Source organism: Suillus paluster (genome assembly GCF_016628075.1).
Source record: "Suillus paluster strain FC165 chromosome Unknown EDB91scaffold_1, whole genome shotgun sequence".
Classification (NCBI taxonomy): Eukaryota; Fungi; Basidiomycota; class Agaricomycetes; order Boletales; family Suillaceae; genus Suillus; species Suillus paluster.
Window position 1 is genome coordinate 1,562,800 of NW_024537561.1, and position 22,181 is coordinate 1,584,980.

The 22,181-nt window shown below is 49.5% G+C and overlaps 9 protein-coding genes across 9 annotated transcripts; 5 read left to right on the top strand and 4 right to left on the bottom strand.

Moving 5' to 3' along the window:
• Window positions 1–55: 55 nt before the first annotated feature.
• Window positions 56–533, top strand: EDB91DRAFT_1233511 (peptidase family M49-domain-containing protein; the record flags this gene model as incomplete). Its single annotated transcript, XM_041321108.1, has 3 exons — window positions 56–88; window positions 190–369; window positions 417–533. The coding sequence occupies 3 exons, from the start codon at window positions 56–58 to the stop codon at window positions 531–533; spliced, it is 330 nt and encodes a 109-aa protein (XP_041184613.1).
• Window positions 534–652: 119 nt separating this feature from the next.
• Window positions 653–2,446, bottom strand: EDB91DRAFT_1094378 (uncharacterized protein; the record flags this gene model as incomplete). Its single annotated transcript, XM_041316877.1, has 4 exons — window positions 1,905–2,446; window positions 945–1,849; window positions 880–888; window positions 653–814 (listed from the first exon to the last, which is right to left on the bottom strand). Coding segments are annotated over exons 1-2 (937 nt in total), but the record flags the coding sequence as incomplete, so codon positions are not given.
• A 619-nt stretch (window positions 2,447–3,065) lies between these two features.
• On the top strand, window positions 3,066–3,685 carry EDB91DRAFT_1192936 (hypoxia induced protein conserved region-domain-containing protein; the record flags this gene model as incomplete). Its single annotated transcript, XM_041320556.1, has 2 exons — window positions 3,066–3,344; window positions 3,408–3,685. Coding segments are annotated over exons 1-2 (387 nt in total), but the record flags the coding sequence as incomplete, so codon positions are not given.
• A 335-nt stretch (window positions 3,686–4,020) lies between these two features.
• On the bottom strand, window positions 4,021–4,548 carry EDB91DRAFT_35534 (uncharacterized protein). Its single transcript, XM_041326987.1, has 2 exons — window positions 4,382–4,548; window positions 4,021–4,325 (listed from the first exon to the last, which is right to left on the bottom strand). The coding sequence occupies exons 1-2, from the start codon at window positions 4,514–4,516 to the stop codon at window positions 4,170–4,172; spliced, it is 291 nt and encodes a 96-aa protein (XP_041184616.1). The 5' UTR covers window positions 4,517–4,548; the 3' UTR covers window positions 4,021–4,169.
• A 575-nt stretch (window positions 4,549–5,123) lies between these two features.
• EDB91DRAFT_1076721 (uncharacterized protein) lies at window positions 5,124–6,746 on the top strand (the record flags this gene model as incomplete). The annotated part of the gene is made up of 10 exons (XM_041314880.1): window positions 5,124–5,287; window positions 5,314–5,391; window positions 5,430–5,469; window positions 5,555–5,638; window positions 5,838–5,874; window positions 5,924–5,962; window positions 6,015–6,031; window positions 6,061–6,215; window positions 6,316–6,424; window positions 6,615–6,746. 10 exons carry the CDS (start codon window positions 5,124–5,126, stop codon window positions 6,744–6,746), a joined length of 855 nt encoding a protein of 284 aa, XP_041184617.1.
• Window positions 6,747–6,833: 87 nt separating this feature from the next.
• EDB91DRAFT_1094402 (uncharacterized protein) lies at window positions 6,834–8,559 on the bottom strand. Its single transcript, XM_041316878.1, has 3 exons — window positions 8,249–8,559; window positions 7,859–8,197; window positions 6,834–7,787 (listed from the first exon to the last, which is right to left on the bottom strand). The coding sequence occupies exons 1-3, from the start codon at window positions 8,420–8,422 to the stop codon at window positions 6,894–6,896; spliced, it is 1,407 nt and encodes a 468-aa protein (XP_041184618.1). The 5' UTR covers window positions 8,423–8,559; the 3' UTR covers window positions 6,834–6,893.
• Window positions 8,560–9,618: 1,059 nt separating this feature from the next.
• Window positions 9,619–10,023, bottom strand: EDB91DRAFT_1241835 (uncharacterized protein; the record flags this gene model as incomplete). The annotated part of the gene is made up of 1 exon (XM_041322127.1): window positions 9,619–10,023. The coding sequence occupies one exon, from the start codon at window positions 10,021–10,023 to the stop codon at window positions 9,619–9,621; it is 405 nt and encodes a 134-aa protein (XP_041184619.1).
• Window positions 10,024–10,319: 296 nt separating this feature from the next.
• EDB91DRAFT_1233514 (uncharacterized protein) lies at window positions 10,320–11,062 on the top strand (the record flags this gene model as incomplete). Its single annotated transcript, XM_041321109.1, has 3 exons — window positions 10,320–10,340; window positions 10,562–10,600; window positions 10,634–11,062. 3 exons carry the CDS (start codon window positions 10,320–10,322, stop codon window positions 11,060–11,062), a joined length of 489 nt encoding a protein of 162 aa, XP_041184620.1.
• Window positions 11,063–12,839: 1,777 nt separating this feature from the next.
• EDB91DRAFT_1076724 (uncharacterized protein) lies at window positions 12,840–14,038 on the top strand (the record flags this gene model as incomplete). The annotated part of the gene is given in 5 exon segments (XM_041314881.1): window positions 12,840–13,025; window positions 13,080–13,388; window positions 13,434–13,490; window positions 13,510–13,561; window positions 13,644–14,038. 5 exon segments carry the CDS (start codon window positions 12,840–12,842, stop codon window positions 14,036–14,038), a joined length of 999 nt encoding a protein of 332 aa, XP_041184621.1.
• Between the last annotated feature and the right edge of the window lie 8,143 nt (window positions 14,039–22,181).

The following is a 22,181-nucleotide window of genomic DNA, read 5'->3' on the forward strand; positions in this document are numbered from 1 at the left end:
CTTCCAAGTGACATGAAATCTGACTGTCTTGGCACAGCCTTGAATCGCACAGCACATGATTAAGGAAGGCCTAGTAACCCTTGAAGAGGTCCGTGGTGCAGATATTTTGCTAGAGAACCTGTACATTCGCGTCAGTTTCTTTGCACTCCACCGTCAGACCAGAGCGCCTAGCTCATACCTTTTGACCAGCTTGACCGCCAAAAATCCCTGATCCATGGACGCGCTGTTGCAGGAAAGCTTTTCATCGACCTCCGAGTCCAGAGGAGCACAGCTGATGGTGCCGGAACACGGGACTTCTACACAAATCTCACCACGCCTCTTCAAGGATGGGAGAGCGAGATTCGGGACGTCGTTCTCAAGAAGAAACTGGTGCGTGCTGATCTTGGAATGAAATAATGTACCTCATGGTTCTGTAGCCTCGCAAGATGATGCTGCAACCCAACACTGTCGTTGTGAATGGTCAAGTAGAGCTGAAAGAATATCCCTTGACACCCGCCGGTATGATCGAGAGCTACATTGAAAGACGATTATAGTCGATGAGCCTTAATTGTATGTAATAACATCTACCACGTTTGTGGACGGTATAATGTAGCATATGTATTAAGTGATGTGTATCAAATGAACCTGTGCTTAACTTCCGAAGAGCTACTACCTGATTAATGACGCGTTTGAGGTCACGTGTTTTCAAAATACAGCTGCTCGCCGATCTCCTTCCCGTTTACGATGATCGACGACCTTGGTTCATGGTCGTCGCCAGTACCTCGCCTAGTTATGCGCAAACGCGTTTATAGACGTTCATCCCTTGGCTGCACATGACAGAGTTCGCGAAATTCTTGCCGAGTCTACCATTGCTGACGCCCACTCCTCAACCGGTATAAGTCACCCCCAGTGCGTCGCTCGGAAATTATCTGATGCTTTCATGTCTATCCTATTTTCAAAAATAGAGATGGGAATTTGTGTGTGTGGTATACAAATTAGATACAAAATGCGTTGACCAAGCCATCCAAAGATCCGCGATTACCGTCTTCCAAGCCCACTCAGGCCCCATGCAATATTCGACCTGCACGAAATCAAATCTGCCCAATATTCTCAGCATCATATCGCGGATAGACGCCCCACTGAGCGGCATCCACCAAGCATATCTATCGTAAGTAAGGCTTGCGAGTTTCAGAAGTTTCTTGGTGAAGCCGATGATTTCCAGCGCTCGTGCGTGACGCGCCGCTGCAAATTCCTTCAAAATGGTATCATCCACATCCGGATTCTCTGCAGACGCTTGAATGTGTTTTGTAACAGCCTCTGCAAGGAAAATAGCGTCCCTGATAGCCAAGTTCATGCCCTGGCCACCTGCAGGTGAATGTATATGGGCTGCGTCACCGACTAGGAGAATAGCAGCGCCAAGACGCGTGAAGGTGCGGTCAGCGATGGCTGAATGGGTTCTGAAACGTGTCGACCAGACCAGCTGGTCGATCTTAACAGGTGTCGGATTGAGAGATGGATTCGATGTTATACACGTTGGGCCGTATGTGTCGATCAGATCCTGGATGTACTCCTTCGGTGGCGCATGGGGTGGCTGTCCTTTCTTCACCGGTACGGCACAACCTACGCGGAAGATGGATTTTGTAATGGGCTTTCCATCTCGTGTCAGCTCGGCATTGAAATGGTTGCCGAATGGTGTGAGCATGAAGAAACTGTCTGTGGAAACTGTGCCATTGAGGTGGCCCTCGATGGTCAGTGGACCAACAGGTTCAGGCTCGAACGTAACATCTGCCGCGACCATTTGTTCCAATACGTTATTGACCAGGTTTGGGCCTGCTGAGTCAGAGAACCCTATACCGGCGATGGTACGGATCTGGAGATGATCGTTAGACAATTTACAAAGCTAAGCTAGCGGGCACTGGTCTCACAACTGAGCGGGCGCCATCTGCACCGATGATATATCTAGCTCTGACGACTTGACCATCCTCAAAGGAGACGTCGGTGATGCGAGGATCCTCCTCATTCTGTTTCATTCCAACTACCCTGTGTGGACGCTGCACTTGAATCCCAAGGCTCTGCAGCTTCTGCCCAAGCACAAGCTCCGTCACATTTTGAGGGGTGAAGAGTGCGTATGGGTAGGCGGAATGTTTCTTTAGAGGGTCAAATCTGGCCTCAAAGATCTGCGAACTGCGAGATGTAATTCGGATGCCTTTCCCCTTGATGGCTTGAGACAGTACGCCATCTGCTGCATCGATGCTGGCTAAAGCCTATGATCATAAGGTCATCAGTGGGCCTTCTTATGAACGCTCGGGTGGCAGCGTACCTCAATGGTTGCAGAGTGTATGGTAATAGCCCGCGATGCATTCTGTCCTTCGACTATGGCATCGACGATGACGAAATCACGACACCCGTGGTGGGCGAGAGAAAGTGCAGCTGTGAGACCAGCGGGGCCTGCGCCGACAATAAGCACGGTGACGTTCTCAGGTAGAGACATTGTCTTGAGGAGTAAGAATGATAAAGTGATAGAGACGATGAGTTAGCTTCAGATGGCTCTTGCACCTGATATTTGAGGCTACCCATAATCAGGTTCTGACGATTCGTTGTGAAGAATGATTTACTGTTTCGCGCACTTGGTCGGCCGCTAAACGGACATGGATTACAAGGCAGCATCCTGCACGGACTGCGACTGTGGGTAAATGTGTGGTCCATGAGCAACTTGGAGTGACAGAAATTGTCCGGTCCTGGCGGACTCAATGACTCGTGAGTTTGGACTGGGTCCCATGTGCCAAGGGACTCATGTACAATGAAGGACTAAAGTGCTGCGACGGAGGGCAACGTCATACAAGTTATCCCACACATGGGTCCCTGCCGAAGTTTGCGTCCGTTTCGCGCGATGAAGCCAGGACGCTTATATTCCCAGATGAGTCACTACCGCAGAAATTACGGACCGGCTCGTCAACTTCAGTCAATCGATGTTGGTCGACCCATGGGTTTGCGATCAGTGAGCGTTTGAGTCCCCATGGCTGGACACGCGTCGGAGTGGCGGACAGCTCATCGACATGGTGTAAGTAAGTAGGGGTACAATGCTCGGAAATGTCCGTTCAGTCAATGTTGTCGGGATTCGGGACAGGAAAGTTGCATAACCACTTCCACCTCAACATTTATTTGTGAGATTGTACGATCATCTGCAGTACCTTGCATTCTCCCAGACTTACTGTCTGAGTACTCCTTTATTTGTGTCACGGGCCAAGTATTCAGGATGTCCACCTCTCCTGCTGCTGTTCCGACTACCCCAAGTCTTCACACGGGGGAGTCTTATCAAGAGAAGGCTTGGAGAAAATTCAAGGAGCAACCATTAGTCCCTGTCGGTGCGCATGAAGAAATGTTGTTGCCAAATTATATGGTTGTGTTGACTTTCTGCATTGTCCCAGGTACACTTGTGACGTGTGGTGCACTGATAATGGCTACGGTCAAAATGAGACGCGGCGACTCCCAATCTCTGAATAATTGGCTACGTGTTCGCGTCATCGCTCAAGGTGCAACCATCGCCGCTGTTTGTGCAGGAACCTATGTACTGGGTTCAACTGTCGGCGACGAAACGAAAGAGACGAGACAACTCGACGAGATACAGGCAAATAGAGAAGCTCGTGCCGGCAGGGAGCGAAAGGAGTTCGAGGACCGCCTCAAAGTTGCGGAGAGGCAGTGGAAAGAGACTCAAGATGCTCTGTCAGGGAAGGACTTAAACACGAATATTGCTAAGGGTGGCTCGACCTCCAAAGCATCGCCATCCATTCAAGGCCAAATGTCTCAGAGTTCTTCGTCACAGTCTGGCGCAAGTTGGTGGAGGTTCGGGTGGCCTTGGGGCGGATCCTCAGCTTCCCGAAGTACTTCATGAAACGACAAGAAACCTTCGTGATACACAACTTTCCGAGCTAGAGGTCATTCTCTTCCACGCATCATGATACAGCCGTTACGAGGCAAATCCAACAAACTTGCATTTCACTGTTCAGTAAGAAAACGGCATGACGTTGAAGCTTCGACGGGTGACCGGCAACAATCAACATTCAAAGTCATGTCATCTTCCTACTGTTGTCCATATGATACTGGTGGTTACCATTAATCTGCGAAGCGCGGTGAACATGATCTCTATTCTGCTTTCATTATCCACACCTAGTATCTGGTGGTATCTTGGCTCACGTATCTCCTCGGGTACGCATGTCACTCTGTTCCTCAACTGCCAGCCGCCAACCACCGTACAACTGATTCACGACTGCACACCGTCTTAATACTGAAAGCTCCTTCACAGCCTCATTATATGCCTGTGAAAGCTTGACGGGATCTTGTTCCGTCTGAGGCAATCACGTCAGAATACTACCCCTTGTAGCATCATGGAGTCAAAACGTACTTGCATCCCACGGAATGTGTCCTTCGTCCTTTGAACGAAGTAGTTGCGAAAGTTATATGAACGGAATGATTTCGTTGTCCGTAATGTGGAGGCATAGAGACCCAAGACGGCCTTGCGAGAAGGTGGGGTCACCATCGTTTGGATACAGAAAGATGAGAGATGTTAGGTTCGCTGGGGCGGCCGGTTTGCCCTCCCGTTCGATAAATTCCCACACAACACAGTGCACGTGATGGGCAGCACGGTGGGGGTAAAAAGATCTGAAAACGGGAGGTAAGCCGGTGCTTCTGGTTTCCTATCGCTAAAACGTCCGAGATATAGCTACTTCATATCACTGCCTTTTGCGTAACGTAGGACGACGTCCAATTACGAGTTAATATAGCAGCCTGGCAGGAAGCGTATCTAAGAACTCGTGACGATACACTTCTATGCAAATTTGAGCCAGTGTAATAAGCCCGGTGGCTTACCTGAGTTCCCATAATCAGCATAAATACTGTCCGAGATAATGAAACATGAGCTTTCATTATCACTGCTGCCTTTTGGCGTAACGGTTAGGGACGACAGTCTTGACTACTTACAGCCAGCTTGTCTCGGCCATGACTTCTCAGCGAGACAGAATACTTCGGGTCCGTCGAGGCGTCTCTCTCGCCGTCTACATAATTTGCTGCGCCAGAAAAAAGTGGAGCAAGCTCATATGGCGTCGACGTGAATTGACGGGATCAAACACTCCGTCCTTACGATATCAATGCCGGTGCTGTCTCCCTTCATGGCCTTCGCTTGCTCTTTTCACGGTATCGTGGGCATTGAGAATGCCACACCCTATGCTCTGGATAAAAGATGGTTTTGGAAGATGGATGCCCTCTCGACGCAGATGACTCCACTGGTGATCTCCCTGTCTTTGTTTTGCATGTACACAACTTACTGAGGCTTACTAGTACTATCGAGTCTGCAGACGTAGAACCAAGTTTTGACCAAGTTGCAACGTTCAACATTTCCTCGTCAAAGCAGGTCAGGTGTTTTGCAGTGTGCAGTGTACACAACTTATTGATAGCAAGTTCCCGCATGGATGGTACATGAAAGTTCTCTTCGAGGTTCGTCTACGGATATGCATTTTTGGGCTTCACCTGTCGTCTGACCTGTGTCTACTGATCTGGCAGCGATCTTGACCGTGCACAGGCTGATGGGGCCGCACATACTAATTCGACTCTACCTATGAGACTCGAGACCCTGAATCAAGCGAGTATTTGTCAATATGCACAAGTGTGTTTGACCTTGTACTGTTGCAGGCCTAGCTAATTTTATCATCGTAGTACCTTTTCCCATCCCCTGGACAAGCCTGTAAAACTTCGCCCACCGGTGCCCTGATCCCACGTCTTCTCGCTATCACTACAGAGCACTCGCTTTGCAGCGCCATGATGCAGCAGTAACGATCCAAAGGCTGGATATGTAGCTTACGTAGTTTTTCAAGGATGAACCCCAGGCGTTTACACACGATGGTGAGTTGTGTCATGACATGTTATTAATCTGTCTAACAGCTCGTTGAAGGGATGATTGTTGTTATGCGGTATAGCGTCTCCCAGATAGGTATACAAAGGGTATAACACACTTGAGCATGCTCAACATGCATACATTGTAGCTTTTGCGCTTGGATATGTAAGTACTGTGTGCCGTATCATCAATAGACGTCCTCAGAATATGTGTGGTGCTCAGCTAATGCTACCCTGGACTGCGTCAGCACGGTACTATATCACCTTCGCATTGATGCAGCACAACCCTTGGGACCGCAAATGACAGCGCTTATCTCGAGGGGTGACATCGTATTGACAACTTCGCGGTGGTATGTGGTATTCAAAAGTCGTCAGCCAGGCGTCTACCCCTTCTGGTAGGTGACTCCTAGTTCGCCATCTTATGCAGCCCTGAAGTCCTTGATTGAATAGGTTTCAAGCCGGGAAGGAGGTGTCTATGGCCAGTGAAACTATATACTATAGCTACCCGTCTCGTGAGGAGGCCATTGCGGCGTTTCAGGGAGCGCAACAGCAGGGTCAGGTAGAGTATCGTGTCTGACGGGTATATCTTGTATGATGTTACTGGATGAATCTATGCTTCGTTGCTGTATCGAAGGTCAGTCAGTCTTGAATCCGATTACAGAACTGTGTAAGTTGTCGGATTGACTTGCAAGCTGTAGGAGTGATAGATCACAATTTGTAGCTCTGGGCTGATAAAAAGTCATCAAAAGTTATATGGTGTCCGCGTGTATCCCGGATTTTCGAAGTTAAGCCAGCATCCCGGCAGTCAAGAGCGAGAAAAAGAAGCGCAGCCAGGAGCTGAACAGCAGTTTCCCATACAAAATATGATTGCAAACCGGTAGATATTGTAGGAAGCCTCACACGTATCATGTAGAAAGTAATTGTCGAACACGATTCAAAACAAATTGAGTTGTTGGGTTGTGAGAGGCATACAAAGGGTAATTACTGTATTTCGAACACGACTGAATTCCATCCCCAAAAATGATCAATCATCTCCTCCCCAGCCCACTCATCGCCCACGCCATCTTTGCCTGCATGAAGCCAAACTTCCCGCCAAGCCACAACACCCAGTCCCGCACTGTAGTAGCCGAGATCGGAAACACCCACGATATCTTCTTATCTTGTGTCCCCATAACTGAAAGTAGTGTCTTTGTAAACGCAATCACTTCCAATGCGCGTTTATGCCTCTCCTCCGCGAATTCGCGCAAGATATAATCAGTGTCGGTATTGGAAGGTTGTGAGGCAGCCGCGTTTATGTGCTTCGTAAGAGCATCTCCAAGAAACACTGCGTCACGGATGCCTAGGTTCATGCCCTGACCGCCGGCAGGAGAGTGGATGTGCGCCGCATCTCCAACGAGAAGGATGATGCCACCGCGTTTTGTGGCGGTGTCATCAGGCGCAACGGTAGCACCCTCGAGCTCGTCTCCACCAAGGCGAGTGAATGCCTTGTCGGCGATCGCAGAATGTGTGCGGAACCGAGTTGACCATATAACTTCCTTGATGCGGACTGGCGTGGAGGCGGGATTAACTGAAGCGCCTGATGAGAGGATCGTGGGCCCAAATCGACTAATGAGATTCTGTATATAATCCTTGCTTGGTGAACGAGGAATCTCCCCATCCACCACAGGAACGCCTGAGCCAATGCGGTATATTTGACCCTCGACTTCCTGGCCGTTCTTAGCAAGCAATTCGCTAAACGAAGTCGGCATAGGAATGGAAAAGAAGAAGCTTTCTGGTGACATGGTGCCTATGAATCCGAAGTCGTCGTCGTTTATGCCTTCGCATACAACGTCCGCAAGGACCATTTGAGTCAGGTTGTTGGTCCTTTCACCCTGCTCGTCAGTCTTGGGGTCCGAAAAGCCGATACCAGCCATCTGACGCACCTGTCAGCGGCAAAGAAGGAAAGAATACATCAAAGTGAGTAGTAAAAGTTACTCTATGAGAAGAGACTTACAACAGAACGAGCGCCATCTGCACCGATGACATACTTCGCGGTGATGATCTTCCCATCTTCGAACGTGACATCAGTAAGATTGTCATCCTTCTTGTTCCTCCTCAAGGAGGTGACTTTGCATGGCCGGTGAACGGTCACGCCATAGCCTTTGACTTTCTCGCCGAGAATATACTCGGTAAGATTCTGTGGGATGATGAGGGCATATGGGTGACGGGTGTATTTGTCGAGAGCCGAGAAGTTGGTGGAAGCAAGTTGTGATGCGCGGTTGCCAATATTGACACTCCTGACTTTGGTTCCCTTCGCCACAATCTCTTCTCCGCTATTTATGGTGTCTAGCGCCTAAGTATGTATCATGACCGTGAACTCCTATAGGCGAGTATGCAGGTGTACCTCTAACGTTGCAGCATGAATGACCAGAGCGCGTGAGGTGTTCTCACCTTGCTCGACAGCATCCACAACGACAAAATCCTTGAAGCCATGATGTATGAGAGAAAGCACCGCAACAAGACCAGAGGGTCCCGCGCCAACGATCAAGACAGTTGTACTGTTTGGTATAGTAGTCATGGCGGCCAAACGGGAAGGGACTCGTGATGCAAAGAGCGACTCAGTGACTCCCTTTTATGCTGACCGAAAGACGCGCATAGGTGCGGCAGCTGCGAGGGCAGCGCACGAACAAGTCTTCTATTAAGTGAAGATAGAAGTTCTATCGGTAGTACAGTAATACAGCGGCATTTGCGTTTGCAAATTTCATGCACTCACCTGCAACACAACATTAACGAAAATCGGCTTGGGCGATGCTTCGTAGTCTCAAATTTTGAAGCACATCAGATAAGTCGTTGTTGCACGATGAATGTTCACTAAATTTGAGCCCTTATCACCTGCACACCAGTCATTAATATTTGCGTCGACTCGAAAATGGTAAATTTAAACGAACCTCTGCGATCAGTTCGCATTACGAAATTACTAATTGATGACAGATGCTCAATGACAATGCCTAACAGTTGTCCTCAACGTGCGAGCTTTGAGATGGACTGTGCATGCTTGGCCATGGTGAGATGTGAGTGAAGTTGATTGAAAGGCATTCTCATTCATTAGTGGTAGTCAGAGTGAACGATTTTCAGGCGATTCAGCGTTCGATTACGAGATGATTCGAAATGCGAAAATCGTGTGAAAATCGCCAGTTACTTTGAACACCGTGAGCGACGCGCGAGCTTGCGAGTACAGACCTTATTTGTATTCTATGTAAGTCCGAGGCACGAGGATGTAAGCCGACTGCTTGGAAAATGGGTCATGGCAAGGGGTCGCCGAGCCGCAGGCTCGGCGGGGAACTTTCCAGGGGTCGAGTTTCGGGGGTCGCAAAACCATACCAGGGGTAGAGGGTTCGCGGTGCGTTTCAACACGCGGAATCTTCATTTTTACTTCACTGACAACACTGACAACAGAGGACAGTTTTTTCCAAGGTGAGTCTGTACATGTAAACAACTACTGTGGTTCTACTAGAGCCAGAGTCGGCGTCAGTTTACGCATGTCCAATTCTTTCCGAAGAACAGGTGCGTCGCAACATTCCTCCGAGATTCGATCATTTATTAGACACCTTACTTTAACCCAGGGACAATATTGTAGCTAGCTGCCGAGCTAGTAGCACCGTGGGCACCGTGATTTTTTTCTGTTGCCTTCAATCGGCATTATATTGACTGATTCAAGTAGTTTGTATACACAGTACGTACCATACTTACAACATCAGACCGAGTTCACCGAGCTCATTCACCTGCTGCACGCCTTCCAATCTCAACCTCAGCACATTCTAGCACAGCCTCATGCATGCTCTTCACTACTTCCTCGGCATCTTTGAAGGTGCGCACATGCTGATACACCTGTTGTACCATTTTCATCTGAAACCCTGCCCTGTCTGCAAGCCTTTTCACTTGCTCATCAAACCCGAGTTGGGCAAAATCCCCAATGTCGCAAACATGAATATCGGGATTGAAGATAGCAATGAGTTCTGAATCCGAGCCCGCACCAGTAGTGGTAGTTTCATTGAACTGTTTCTCTTGCGAGGCATTGTTTGCCTGAGCCGTGGACTGGGCAGTTTTATCATTTTGGGCTTGGGCCTCCTCTGTCCGGGCTAGGTATTGGGATGAGGGGCGGTGAAGATGTACAGGCATTATGTAGTAGTATACACTAGTTGTTTGTTTAGTAGAATTAACTTTTGAAATAACAGTCGGCACACCCTGAAAGCAGTGCAGTGAATATCAGCAATATTATGAGTTCTTGATGGCGACTTCGTGGTAGCCACCACAATATTATGAGTTGGATCAAATCAATTGAACTAGGACACACAGTGACACACTGCAAGAGTCGCAAAGGTGATAGTAGTAAAGTATACAGTCTAGACCCCTAAATTGTGGCTCCTTCTCCATACCACAAGCTTTAGTCACCAACACTTGGTACTTCGGCAGACATGTCGGTCTTCGAGCCCAAAGTAATACTAGCCCTCCTCAAGAACTCAACAGCCGTCCCACCACTCGAGAAAAATTCATTTGAGAAGAACTGGATGAAAAATGCAAGTCCAAGTCTGCCAATGTGCCAAGACACAAAAAAACACACTGTGCTGATGCAACACGTCATTTGCAGGTAGAAAGACGTGTTAATGCATGGAAAGACTCATGGAACCACAAATGGAATCTGCAGCCAGAGTTTCAGCTCAGGTGGGAGGCTGAGGTCATTGAATATGTGCAGTTTGTGTGGGAGAAAACCCACCCATGATCGAAGAAGAATGAGCCAAGCAGACTGGCCTTCAATGTTCCTTTGCTTGGTCCTCAATTTCTGCCGCCAACTTATCTGCATGTCCATAAGCATCCAGGTGAAGGAGTCATCAAGCCAGTTGTACAATACCTCAAGCCTCTCAACATCATCCATCCATTTTACTTCCGACACCTTGCGCAATGCCCTCGATGCAGTTCCACTGATGACACAGTTTGGGAGGGTTGGACCAGCACAGGAGCAAGAGAGCTCCATGGCCTTTACTGCGAGGAGCTTGCACTAGGCACCCAGTTGTGCTGCAACATCTGCAAAGAGTCAGCCAAGGACACATCCATGAACGGAACTCACCAAAGTCAATGCGAAGCAACCGAGGGTGACATTAAACAATCTTACTGCTTTGCAACGACGAGTGCTGCATTTTGGAAATCCTGGGAGCACTGAAAATACCTCGTAAGTGTGCATGTTGATGTCATCGATAATCTGACGCATTTGGCAGGTGGTATACCGATCTTTTTCCACTGCTGTGCATTGACACGCAATCTGTTTGATATCATTGTTGAGTTATGCCCATCAACAACGTCAGCAGGCCTCGAAGAGCATGTGAGGCATGAGTATTTTTGAACAAGATTGAGCACATCCAACTGACATACCTGCACACACAAAGAGCTTCATCTTCTTGAGCACAAGCGCTGTATGCTAGAGTACCTAGAGGAAGTCAGCACCCACAAGCACCAGAATAAGAACACACTCGGAAAATACTTTGGTAGTGCCTCCGAGTTGAGAATGAGTGGTGTCCTTCAAGTGTTTTCAAACCCCAATGACTCACTGGCCTATGGTGACAAGTCAATCTCGTGAGAGACAATAACTGAGGTCTTCATTGATTTTTTGACCTGCTGTGGGTGAGGAAAATAGACTCTGTCTAGCGACCCGAAGGGTTCCGGTCCTTACTAGGACTGGGAACACAAAGATGTGGAGGGTACACGACGAGTGGAACTCAGCGTGCGACGAGCGGAACTACACGGAACTAACGGAACTAATGTGGAACAAACAGAACAAACGGGAACAAATGGGGGGAAAAGAAACTATGAGCCTGCAGGAGGATGATTGGGCAAAGTTGGACCAGGCTTGTGTCTGGTACTTGCTCCAAGTTGTCGGATCTGATGTCAGGTGTTTCAAGTGGAACTCACGGAGGCGGGAACGTTGCAATGAGATCAGGAATAGATTCAGGAAGATATTTTAGACAGTGAGTGGAGTACTGGGAAGTACTCTGTAAGTGGAAGTGGAGTCAAGTCTATCAGAAGGTAAAAAACTAAGATCCCATCTATTGCTACCTATATAGGAAGGGGTTCTGAAATGTGCTATGCTACAACCAGGTGAGGCTGTGAGATAAGGAACCGGTCCTGAGTAGCGGAAGGATCTGTATAAGTATCGTAACACATATGAAATGAGATAGGAACATGTTAGTAACATGGGGAATGTAGCTAGTACTCACCAACAAGGATGGAAGGACAGGGACAGGATGGAGGAGGACATTCTGAAGGCTAAAGGGATATGATGCGTGTGGTACGTGATTGTTCTGCTGGGTTCTGCTTGGTCCCGTGTAGCAGATGGCTCAGGGAAGATGCGGATGGGTAGCGGGATGGTAGCGGAATGCATGGGAAGATGGTGGTAAGGCATAGGAATTATACGGGATATGGGCCTACAGTGGGGACATTCCCCACACCTGTGGGGGACTCAGATACTGACTGTCCCTGGTCAGCACTACAGTAATTGACAGACTTAGCAGGATTTCTTCTCAAAGAGTCACATGATGTGGCTGTAATGGACTGAGAGCACGGAACGCGGCTGAGGAAGCATGATGATGATGATGTTGTGCGAGAAGTTAATGGAACGATGGAACAGAACACGATTGAAGAAGCTTGATGGTAATGATGTCGTGTGAGAATTTAATGGAACGAGGGGTTGGAATGCGACCGAAAAAGTTTGATGGCAATGATGTCATGTGGGACAGAGGAACGAAGGGTCGGAATGTGGCCTAAGAAGCCTGATGGTAATGCTGTCGTGCGGGATGATGGAACGAAGGGCCGGAACGCGACTGAAGAACCGGTTCCTCAATGTAATGGGGAATGAAGGATAAACATGGGCGCTCCTTGCATCTGCCGCTTCTATCTGTCAACTTTTCACCCCCAATCGCCCACTAAGTCCCCCTCTCACAACTATGTCGCCTTTTAGCTTTGCTGCCTTCACTCCTGCTGCACCCCCTGACTCAGGTAAGGATCGGATCCTTGTGGAATGGAAGGGACTGGAGGAGAGGGTGATTGCTGAGGCTAAGTGCCTCCTGGATGATAAGGAAGAGCTGCAGGATGAATGGAGGATGTGGTGCAAACATTGGGCCGATATTATGGTGAGTGATCTGTGCTATTCTGTTTGATATGGAACATTACTCCTCCGCTTCTAGAGAGTGCTATCCGACTACACTGACCGGGGCCGCGCCCAGAATGTCACACTCGCGATGTCCGATGAGGCAAGGGCCGCTGGGATTGTCGCTAATGAGCAGTACAAACGATGGGGTCGTGAATGTGAGGCCCTTGAAGTGCACATGAAGGATCATGAGTCCCGTGAGGTGCAGATGGGTATTGACTCCCCCCCATGTGCCCGTACCGGATCCGCCCCTGCGCAACCGCCATCAACGGATGGGACGGGCGGATCTGCATCCCTCGCCCCCCAGATCAACCATATGAAGATGGAGGTTGCTATCCCGTCCAAGGTATGTCTATCCTGTTGCCTTGCGTTTGGTGCTAATCCATCTTAGTCCACCGTTGCTCAGAAGACCGTTACTCACGATCCACCCTGCATGCGTTGCGTCAAGGTAAATAAGCCGTGTGTAGGTGAGGAGAAGCGGTCCTGTAATGTGTGCAATGCGGTCCATCAGAAATGTGAGTATGTGACATTCGGAAAGGCGACGGGTATGTGATCTGAGTTCCGGTTGTGTTCCGCATGTGCTGATGGAGTGTGCGGATAGATCTTAAGGGCAAGGTATCAGATGCGCCCACCCTCTCTGCTAGTGCTAGTGGATCCCTCTGTCAGACCGTCTCATCTCCTGGCTTGGCTGTTCCGTCTGGCAGTGAGCCGGAAGTCATTGAGGCCCCTGTGAAGCGCACCACCCGCAACACACGCAAGGCAGCAGAACCCAAGGGTAAGGGTAAGGGTAAGGGTAAGGTGAAGGAAGTTGTCCCTGCCACCCCAACAGTGGGGGAGTCGTCTGATGAAGTGTTGCACTATGAGAAGGGCGAGATCGTGAAGGTTCAGCATGAGTTGCACATTGTGAAGGGCCAGCTCATCAGCCTCTATGAGTCTGCCTACAAGATCTCCACTGAGGTGGGTCGCTTGGAGAGGCGTCTTGGGGGTCTCCTCTAGTTAGTGGATCCGCTCCCCTCCCGTATATACAATGTCTTCAAAATGTCCGTCCGTCATATCTGTACAATGTATGCGTTTTCTTGGTGTTCCATCTGTGTTCCGCATGGGTTCCGCATGGGATCCGTCTGTGTTCCGTCTGTGTCCCTATCCAGATCCTCACTGATGCTATGGGATAATGGGACTGTAAGTAACATATAAGCGGGTATGAGTCAGGAAGGAGAAATATAACACTGTCAGCCTGTGGACTACACGCCCAACTTGTCTTCATTGATCCACTTCCTTCCTCTATTCCTTGCCTGCCATCCATGGATCCAACGGGCCTTTGTCTAGTATCGAACGGAACACCTGGGAACTACAAACGTGCATGGTGCGGCTTCATGTGGGAGAAATAAAACGGATCCTTGTGGTTTATGCATGCACATATAGTCTAATCGGATTGAATGGCAAATATATAGTGGGAACCTGTAGATATGTAATTTCTTTCTTTTTAGTATGTGGGGTGGATAGAGATGGAACTAAACAGAACTGAGCGGAACGAGAAGGATTGAGAGACGGATCACCGGATGAAACCCAGGGTAAAACAGAGAGTAGTGCTTCTGTGGTGTATTTTTGTTTTGACGGTATTTTCTTTTTCTTGGATATAGGATGCAATCAGGTTGGGGGGTATTTACTAGTATGAGTGTTGGGTGGTATGGGGATGATGATCATTATGTGCTGGGGTCAGGCTCGGGTTCTTCTTCATCTGGCTCGTTGGTATCTCCTTCAGCCAACTGGTCTAATGCGTCATCCTCTAGTCTGGTGATAGTAGTAATGGGGATGCGGATTGCACTGCGCGGGTGGTATGGGAGTATGCGGAATGCTGCATAACGAAGTCGCAATACTGACCCGTCCAGTTCTGCCAACAGGTACAATCCTCCTGTCGTCCTATGAAGGATGACCATCGGTCCTATGAAGGACGTCCATCGGTCCTAGGTACTGGGGCTTCGTCTTCCGATTCAGCTCCAACTCGATCTGTGAGTTCCGGACTAGAACTAAACTACCTGGGAGGAAGTTGTAATCCTTGATGGAGGTGCGGAACCTCGCTTCGAAGTCCTTGACAGATTGGTACCTTGCTTTGAGGACTTTACCCTTAATCACGTCAAGGTCCTCCCGACGCTTCTGGAGTTGCGTTGCGCGCTGTGGAGAACATCCCCACTGTAGGCCCATATCCTGTATAATTCCCATGCCTTACCACCATCTTCCTGTGCATTCCGCTACCATCCCACTACCCATCTGCATCTTCCCTGAGCCGTCCACTACACAGAACCAAGCAGAACCCAGTGGAACAATCGCGTACCATGCGCATCATATCCCTTTAGCCTTTGGAACATCTTCCCCCATCCTGTCCCTGTCCTTCCATTCTTACTGGTGAGTACTAGCTACATTCCCTGTGCTACTAACATGTTCCTATCTCATTTCATATGTGTTACAATACTTATACAGATCCTTCCGCTACTCAGGACCGGTTCCTTATCTCACAGCCTCACCTGGTTGTAGCATAGCACATTTCAGAACCCCTTCCTATATAGGTAGCAATAGATGGGATCTTAGTTTTTTACCTTCTGATAGACTTGACTCCACTTCCACTTACAGAGTACTTCCCAGTACTCCACTCACTGTCTAAAATATCTTCCTGAATCTATTCCTGATCTCATTGCAATGTTCCTGCCCCTGTGAGTTCCGCTTGAAATGCCCGCCATCGGATCCGATGACTTGGAGCAAGTACCAGACACAAGCCTGGTCCAACTTTGCCCAATCATCCATTAGTTCCCTGTTTGTTCCCCATTTGTTCTGTTTGTTCCCCATTTGTTCTGTTTGTTCCACGTTAGTTCCGTAAGTTCTGTGTAGTTCCGCTCATCACGTGCTGAGTTCCGCTCGTCAGGTACCATCCGCATCTTTGTGTTCCCAGTCCTAGTAAGGACCGGAACCCTTCAGGTCGCTAGACAGAGTCTAGTCTTTGCTTTCCTCGCACTTATGAGGACCTGCTACCCAGTAGCAATCCCCTCGGGACGAGTATTAGTCTCACACCCTTGTTAGACATCTGAATCACCCCAGAGTCTATTTTCCTCACCCACAACTGGAGCCCACTGCAAGGGGACCATCTGGGACGACTAGCAGGTCACTTAGACCCACTCTGGCTCATTTAGACCTCATGGAACTACAAAAAGCATTCCAAGACCTTCACTTATCGCCTGAAGATATCCTCGTTTCAGTCCCAGATGACTTAGCACAACACTCCCAACCCCCGATTACCCTGTCGTCAAGCGACGAAAGTTTGCATCTTACTCCGTCTAATTCCTCCTCATCCGTGCTTTCATCTCTGCCTTCTACATCCGCTTCCATTCCAGGGCAGGAACCAGAGTTACCAAGCCCGCAAACCTCAGACCCGTTTTTTCATCCGCTCGCGTCGCACCCAGCTAACAATATCCCTGCAAGTCCCCATCCAGCCAACCCCCATACAGACCCTTCTGTCCCGACTCCCCCGGCTGCACCCACTTTCATTTCCCTTACCCCCATTCAGCTCCTGCAACCGCAACAATCTATTCCTATTCCATTACCCCTGGTACCTATGGCTGCTATCCCCTACAGGATGCTCCTTGGTGGCACAAGTGCTGCTCCCAAGTTTGATGGAACCGCAGCACAACTCAGCCGTTTCCTCACAGATGTCGCCTATCTCACAGATCAGGCCGTATTGACTGAACCGGAACACATCAAAGCTGTGATGCAGTATGCTAATTTAGATGATGCTGAAACATGGGCCTGTCTGCCCAAATCTAAGGGATTAGTCCTCGCTGCCTTTGTAGCTGCAGTAAAAAAGTTATATCCGGGTTGCAAAGGCAATCAATGCTTCACACCAGCGGACCTCACAGGACTATCAGCTGAGCAGGCCCGGACCCCCATGCACTCCCAGGTAGAGCTCGGGGATTATTATAGGAAGTTCCTCTGCATATCCACATTTCTCATAGACAAGAAGCGCCTAGCAGAGACTGAGCGGGACCATCTCTTTTTAGACAGGATCTGCAAAGACGTCAATAAGCTTATCTGCGCCTGTCTAGCGATCAAGTTACCCAACCACCACCCCGATGAACCCTACCCAATAGAAAGAGTAATTGAGGCGGGAGAATTCCTACTCCCAGGCACCACCCCATCAACCCCACCAGTACCCACCAAAGCCCCATTTGTTCCACAGCGATTGGCCACTCCAGTACCCCTGGCACAACCAATGCAACCAATGCTACCGCCTCCGCCGATCCATCAGCAACCTGGTTTGGGAATGGTAATTAAACAGGAGTATGCATTCCGCCAAGCCCAAGGGCCTAGGCCCTGCATGTTTTGCGGAGGAACTGATCATTTTGTGTGGAGATGCGTGGAAGCGGAGACATACATCTGTGACGGTAAGTGTAAACACCACGCAATCAGTCGCCAGATTTGTATGCCAGACAGGGGATGGATCCCCGGGCATCCAAGTGAGGGTAGAACCCTAAAGGAATGTATTGACAGTCAAGTACAGGACCCCACATCTGCTACATCACCCCGTATCCTGTGGAGCCAGTGTGATCTGCCCCCCCATATGAATGTAACCGCAGGAATGTTTTGTCGCACTGGTCCCGACTTGGACGAAGAGGTTATGTTGGAAGTAGAACCCTCCGCATACCTGACCACTCAGGCGGAACCCGAGTCAGACGACAATGATGAGGACGCCCACTTTGTTAAGGCATTCAGCCTCGCATGGGCTGCAACCCAGTCTTCCAGGCCGACCCCCAAGTCTGACAAGAAGGGCAAGACCATCCGCTTTGATGGAATTGATGTACCCATGATGCGGTCACGTGCGGGGCCCGCCTCTAAACAACCTACTGTGATGGAGGAGATCGTATCCCCTGTGGTGTGGGTACAACAAGTGCAGCGGAGAGAAGTCAATCTACTACACAGTTGGGTCTTTGCTGCCTGCTGCCTCGCTTGGGAACAAGTGCGTTCGACCCTTAAGGGGATTGCTACTGGGGAATACTAGTCTCTGTCTAAAGCGACCCTATAGGATGAAAGATCTGCAAAAGCAGATGAAACGGATAGGATGCAAAACATACGGATTTGTCGGATGGAGCGGATGGCACTTGCGGATCGGACAGGATGCGAATCAAAGTCAAAGGAAGTTCATTAAAGGTTGGATGGATAGTGGGTATAAGTCAAAGTGACCTTCTGGTAAGGTGCAGGAAAAGTGGGAGGAAGTTACATGAAGTAAGTATTTTCAAGGAACATAGAGATATAGGTAGCGAGTCTAGACCGTGCCATAAGCTATCCGAAAAATACTGGAGTGTGAGAGGATATGTCTGTGTTCAGTCAGTAACAAGAAAATGCATGTGAGTACGTACCAATGAGGTAGAATGGACGTGGACAGGATGGATGCAGCGGATGCACGAGCTATAGGGGGAGATCCGAAGGTATCCACATGTCATCTGAAAAGCGGATGTATATCGGATGGAATGGATAGGTGTCGGATGGACGACGGATGGATGCCTGATGCCTCGGAAAAGTGGTGGATACGAGCCTAGCATAGGGATACTCCCTACAGCGGTCCAAGCATCGACCAGCAAGGGGAAGGCACCAGCAGTTGCCCCTGCTGCATTATTACCAGTTAGCACGCCTGCCCCGAAGCCCAGAAACACTCCCCACGTCTCGCAGCCACCGTCCGCATCTACCAGTTCATTTCCCGCCAATTCAACACGTACTAACACACCTTCCTCCGTTCCGTCGTCGAGCCAATACAGGTATGCATTTGAACTAGAAGACAAGGGCACGGACACTTGGGTCTTAAGTCAGGTCCTCAATTCCTCCGTCTCTGTTCCTGTCAGGGAGCTGTTCACAATCGCGCCAGACTTCCGTAAACAGTTCCAGGATCTTACTACCACGCAACAGGTGACGACCGGGACAGTCCTGGTAAATGGGCTCACTAGTTGCCCGGAAAACAAGGAGTTTGTCAAGGGATTCGAGGACTATGTCACCTGCGACGACCGGGGACATGTAGTAGGCGAGCACTTTGAGCCCCTGCGATGCATTGAAGTGACCGTCCATGGGAAGCGGGCCCTCACCTGTGTCCTGGACCAGGGAGCAGAAGTCATTGTCATGCCCCGGTCCGTTTGGCAGGCGCTAGGCGTACCCCTTTGTTCCGACTATCAGACCACCATGGAATCCGTCAATATGTCAAAAGACACTACCCTAGGCATCATTGAGAACTTGTCCTTCAATTTTGGGGTGGGGAAATGTTTTTCCAAGTCCAAGTCGTTGAGCGGGCTAATTTCAAGGTCCTGTTGGGGCGTCCATTCTTCAAGTTGACGAGTTGCCATACTACGGACCTCCTCAGCGGGGAACAGGACATAACACTTACTGACCCTAACACAAGCTGTGAGATCAAGCTTCCGACCTGCACATGGTCTAAGCCTTGCGCACGCTGTGGTAATGGACAGCACTATTCTGAGCATCCCAAGAAAGTGGAACAGGATTTTTGATTTTTGATGAGCCACTAGACCCACGGGGAGATTCAAATCCGATAGTCGAAGTTATGCGTCTGCTTTCCCTGTCTCCATTTCATTCTTGTTCCGTCTGTCCCATCAGTTCTGTCCGTCCGTCGCTCTTAAGGAGCTCATCCATCCGTGCATATTCCTATGAATCTGCGAGTCCATATTCCGAGAAGTATTTGTATCTCATGTTGACCCAGTCCATGTTCAATCCCGCAGCCGTTGATGCGTTCAATTCTGTTTATTCCTATGATTCCGCCCGTCATGCACTGGTGTACAAACCAGTTGTGAAGAAAGTGTGGACAGTGCCCACCACGATGCCCAAAGAATTTTGGGTCATGCATTGGCTCCCAGATGATCCGTTAGCAGGCATGCCTGAATTACCCATATTCCCCCCCAATTTTGTTCCGGGGGTCCGCTATATGGAAGAGCGGATGGGAGCATTAGACCTTGATCTGGCCAATTGGTTATGGCCGGAGGAACTCAAACTGATCCGTTGGCTAGTCCACATTCATGAACAGGCATTTGCTTGGGGCGCTGCAGAATGTGGGTGCCTTAACGAAGATTATTTTCCAGCATATAAAATCCCCACAGTTCCACATACCCCATGGGTTCAATGCAATATCCCCATCCCACCCGCAATCCTAACGGAAGTCATCCGCATCATCAAGGAGAAAATCGATTTGGGTGTATACAAGCCATCCACAGCTGCATACCATTCCTGCTGGTTCTGCGTTGTGAAGAAGGATGGGAAGTCATTGCAGCTTGTCCATGACCTCCAACCCCTGAACACAGTGACCATCCACGACGCATCCGTCCCTCTGTTCGTCAAGCATCTGGCGGAATTATTTGCCAGGTATGCAGTATACAGTATGATGGACCTGTACTCAGGTTACAACCAGCGTCCGCTCCATGAGGGGTCGCAGGATCTCACCACCTTCGGAACCCCCCTTGGCCCCCATCGACTCACTACACTTCCACAAGGACATGCCAACGCAGTCCAAGTCTACCAAGCTGATACCGCATTCATCCTCCAGCACGAAATCCCGGACTATACTTCCCCCTTCATTGATGATGTGCCTGTCAAATCAGTTAAGACCCGGTACCAATGGGATGACGGATCCTATGAAACCACTCCCAGGAACCTGGGGATCCGTTGTTTCATATGGGAACACTGCCTGGTCATCAACTGGATCCTCCAACGGCTCGAGAACATCAGGGTCACAATTTCCGCATCAAAATTCGTACTAGCAGCTCCATCCATGGTTATTGTGGGACACAAGTGCACCTTTGAGGGTCGCATCCCAGAAGAGTCCAAGGTCCAGAAGATCCATGACTGGCCAGAGTGCAAGACCGCAACCCACGTCCACGGGTTCCTAGGAACCTGTGGGGTGCTTTGGATCTTCATCCATAACTTCTTCCAGATCACCCACCCACTCATCAACCTGACGAAGAAGGACGCTGTATTCGAGTGGGAAGCAGAACACCAACTCACCATGCAGACCCTGAAGGACTCCATATTAGAGTCCCCCGCACTGTGTTGGATCGACTATGAGTGCGGGCGGGAAGTCATCCTAGCCGTCGATACCTCCAATATCGCTATCGGGTACATCCTGCTTCAGGTAGGGGCGGATAAGAAAAGATACCCCAATTGTTTCGGATCCATCACATTGACGGAAGTCGAGACCCACTACTCACAAGCCAAGCTCAAGTTGTACGGACTGTTCCACGCGTTGTGGGCGGTCCGGGTATTCATTTTCGGGGTCACGAACCTCACTGTAGAGGTCGATGCGAAGTACATCAAAGGTATGATCAATAATCCAGATCTCCAGCCCAATGTGACTATCAATTGATGGATCGCGGGTATCCTGCTCTTTTCCTTCAAGCTCGTTCATGTTCCCACAGCCAAGCACGCAGGGGTAGATGGTCTCTCAAGGAGGCTGCCCACTGAAGCGGATCCCGTGGAGGATGATGACCACGAGAATTGGCTAGACCGCGTGTATTCCTTCGGGGTCGAGTTCCTCAATGATAGGACTCTACCCACAATATTATCCGTTCCACCTGCTGACCATGAGCCCATCCGGGCCCCATATATGAATTGTTCCGCTGTTATGAGTGGCATTGCATTCCCATTACTCGTGTTCCTAGATATTGTCGGCCCCCAACAAGAAGAACCAGCCTTTCCGCAATCAGCAAAAGTGGACGCCAAGCACGCAAAAATCGACTCCCTCCACCTATACCTCGAAACCCGGGAACAACCCGAGGCCCTATCAGATATGGAATACATGTCGTTTGTGATGTCCACATCCCAGTTCTTTGTCCTCGAAGGATCGATGTGGCAATGGGAACCCCACAGAAGGCATCAATTAGTTGTTCCAGAAAGGAAGAGGTATCAGATAGTAAAGGAGGTGCATGACGACCTCAGGCACAAGGGTGTCTTCACTGTCCGGACCCACCTTCTCCTACGCTTTTGGTGGCCTACCCTGGTCAACGATGTCAAGTGGTACCTCCAGACATGTCACGAATGCCAGATCCACCAGACCTGCAAGTTACATATCCCGCCCTCTGTTCCGATACCCAGGAGTCTGTTCCGC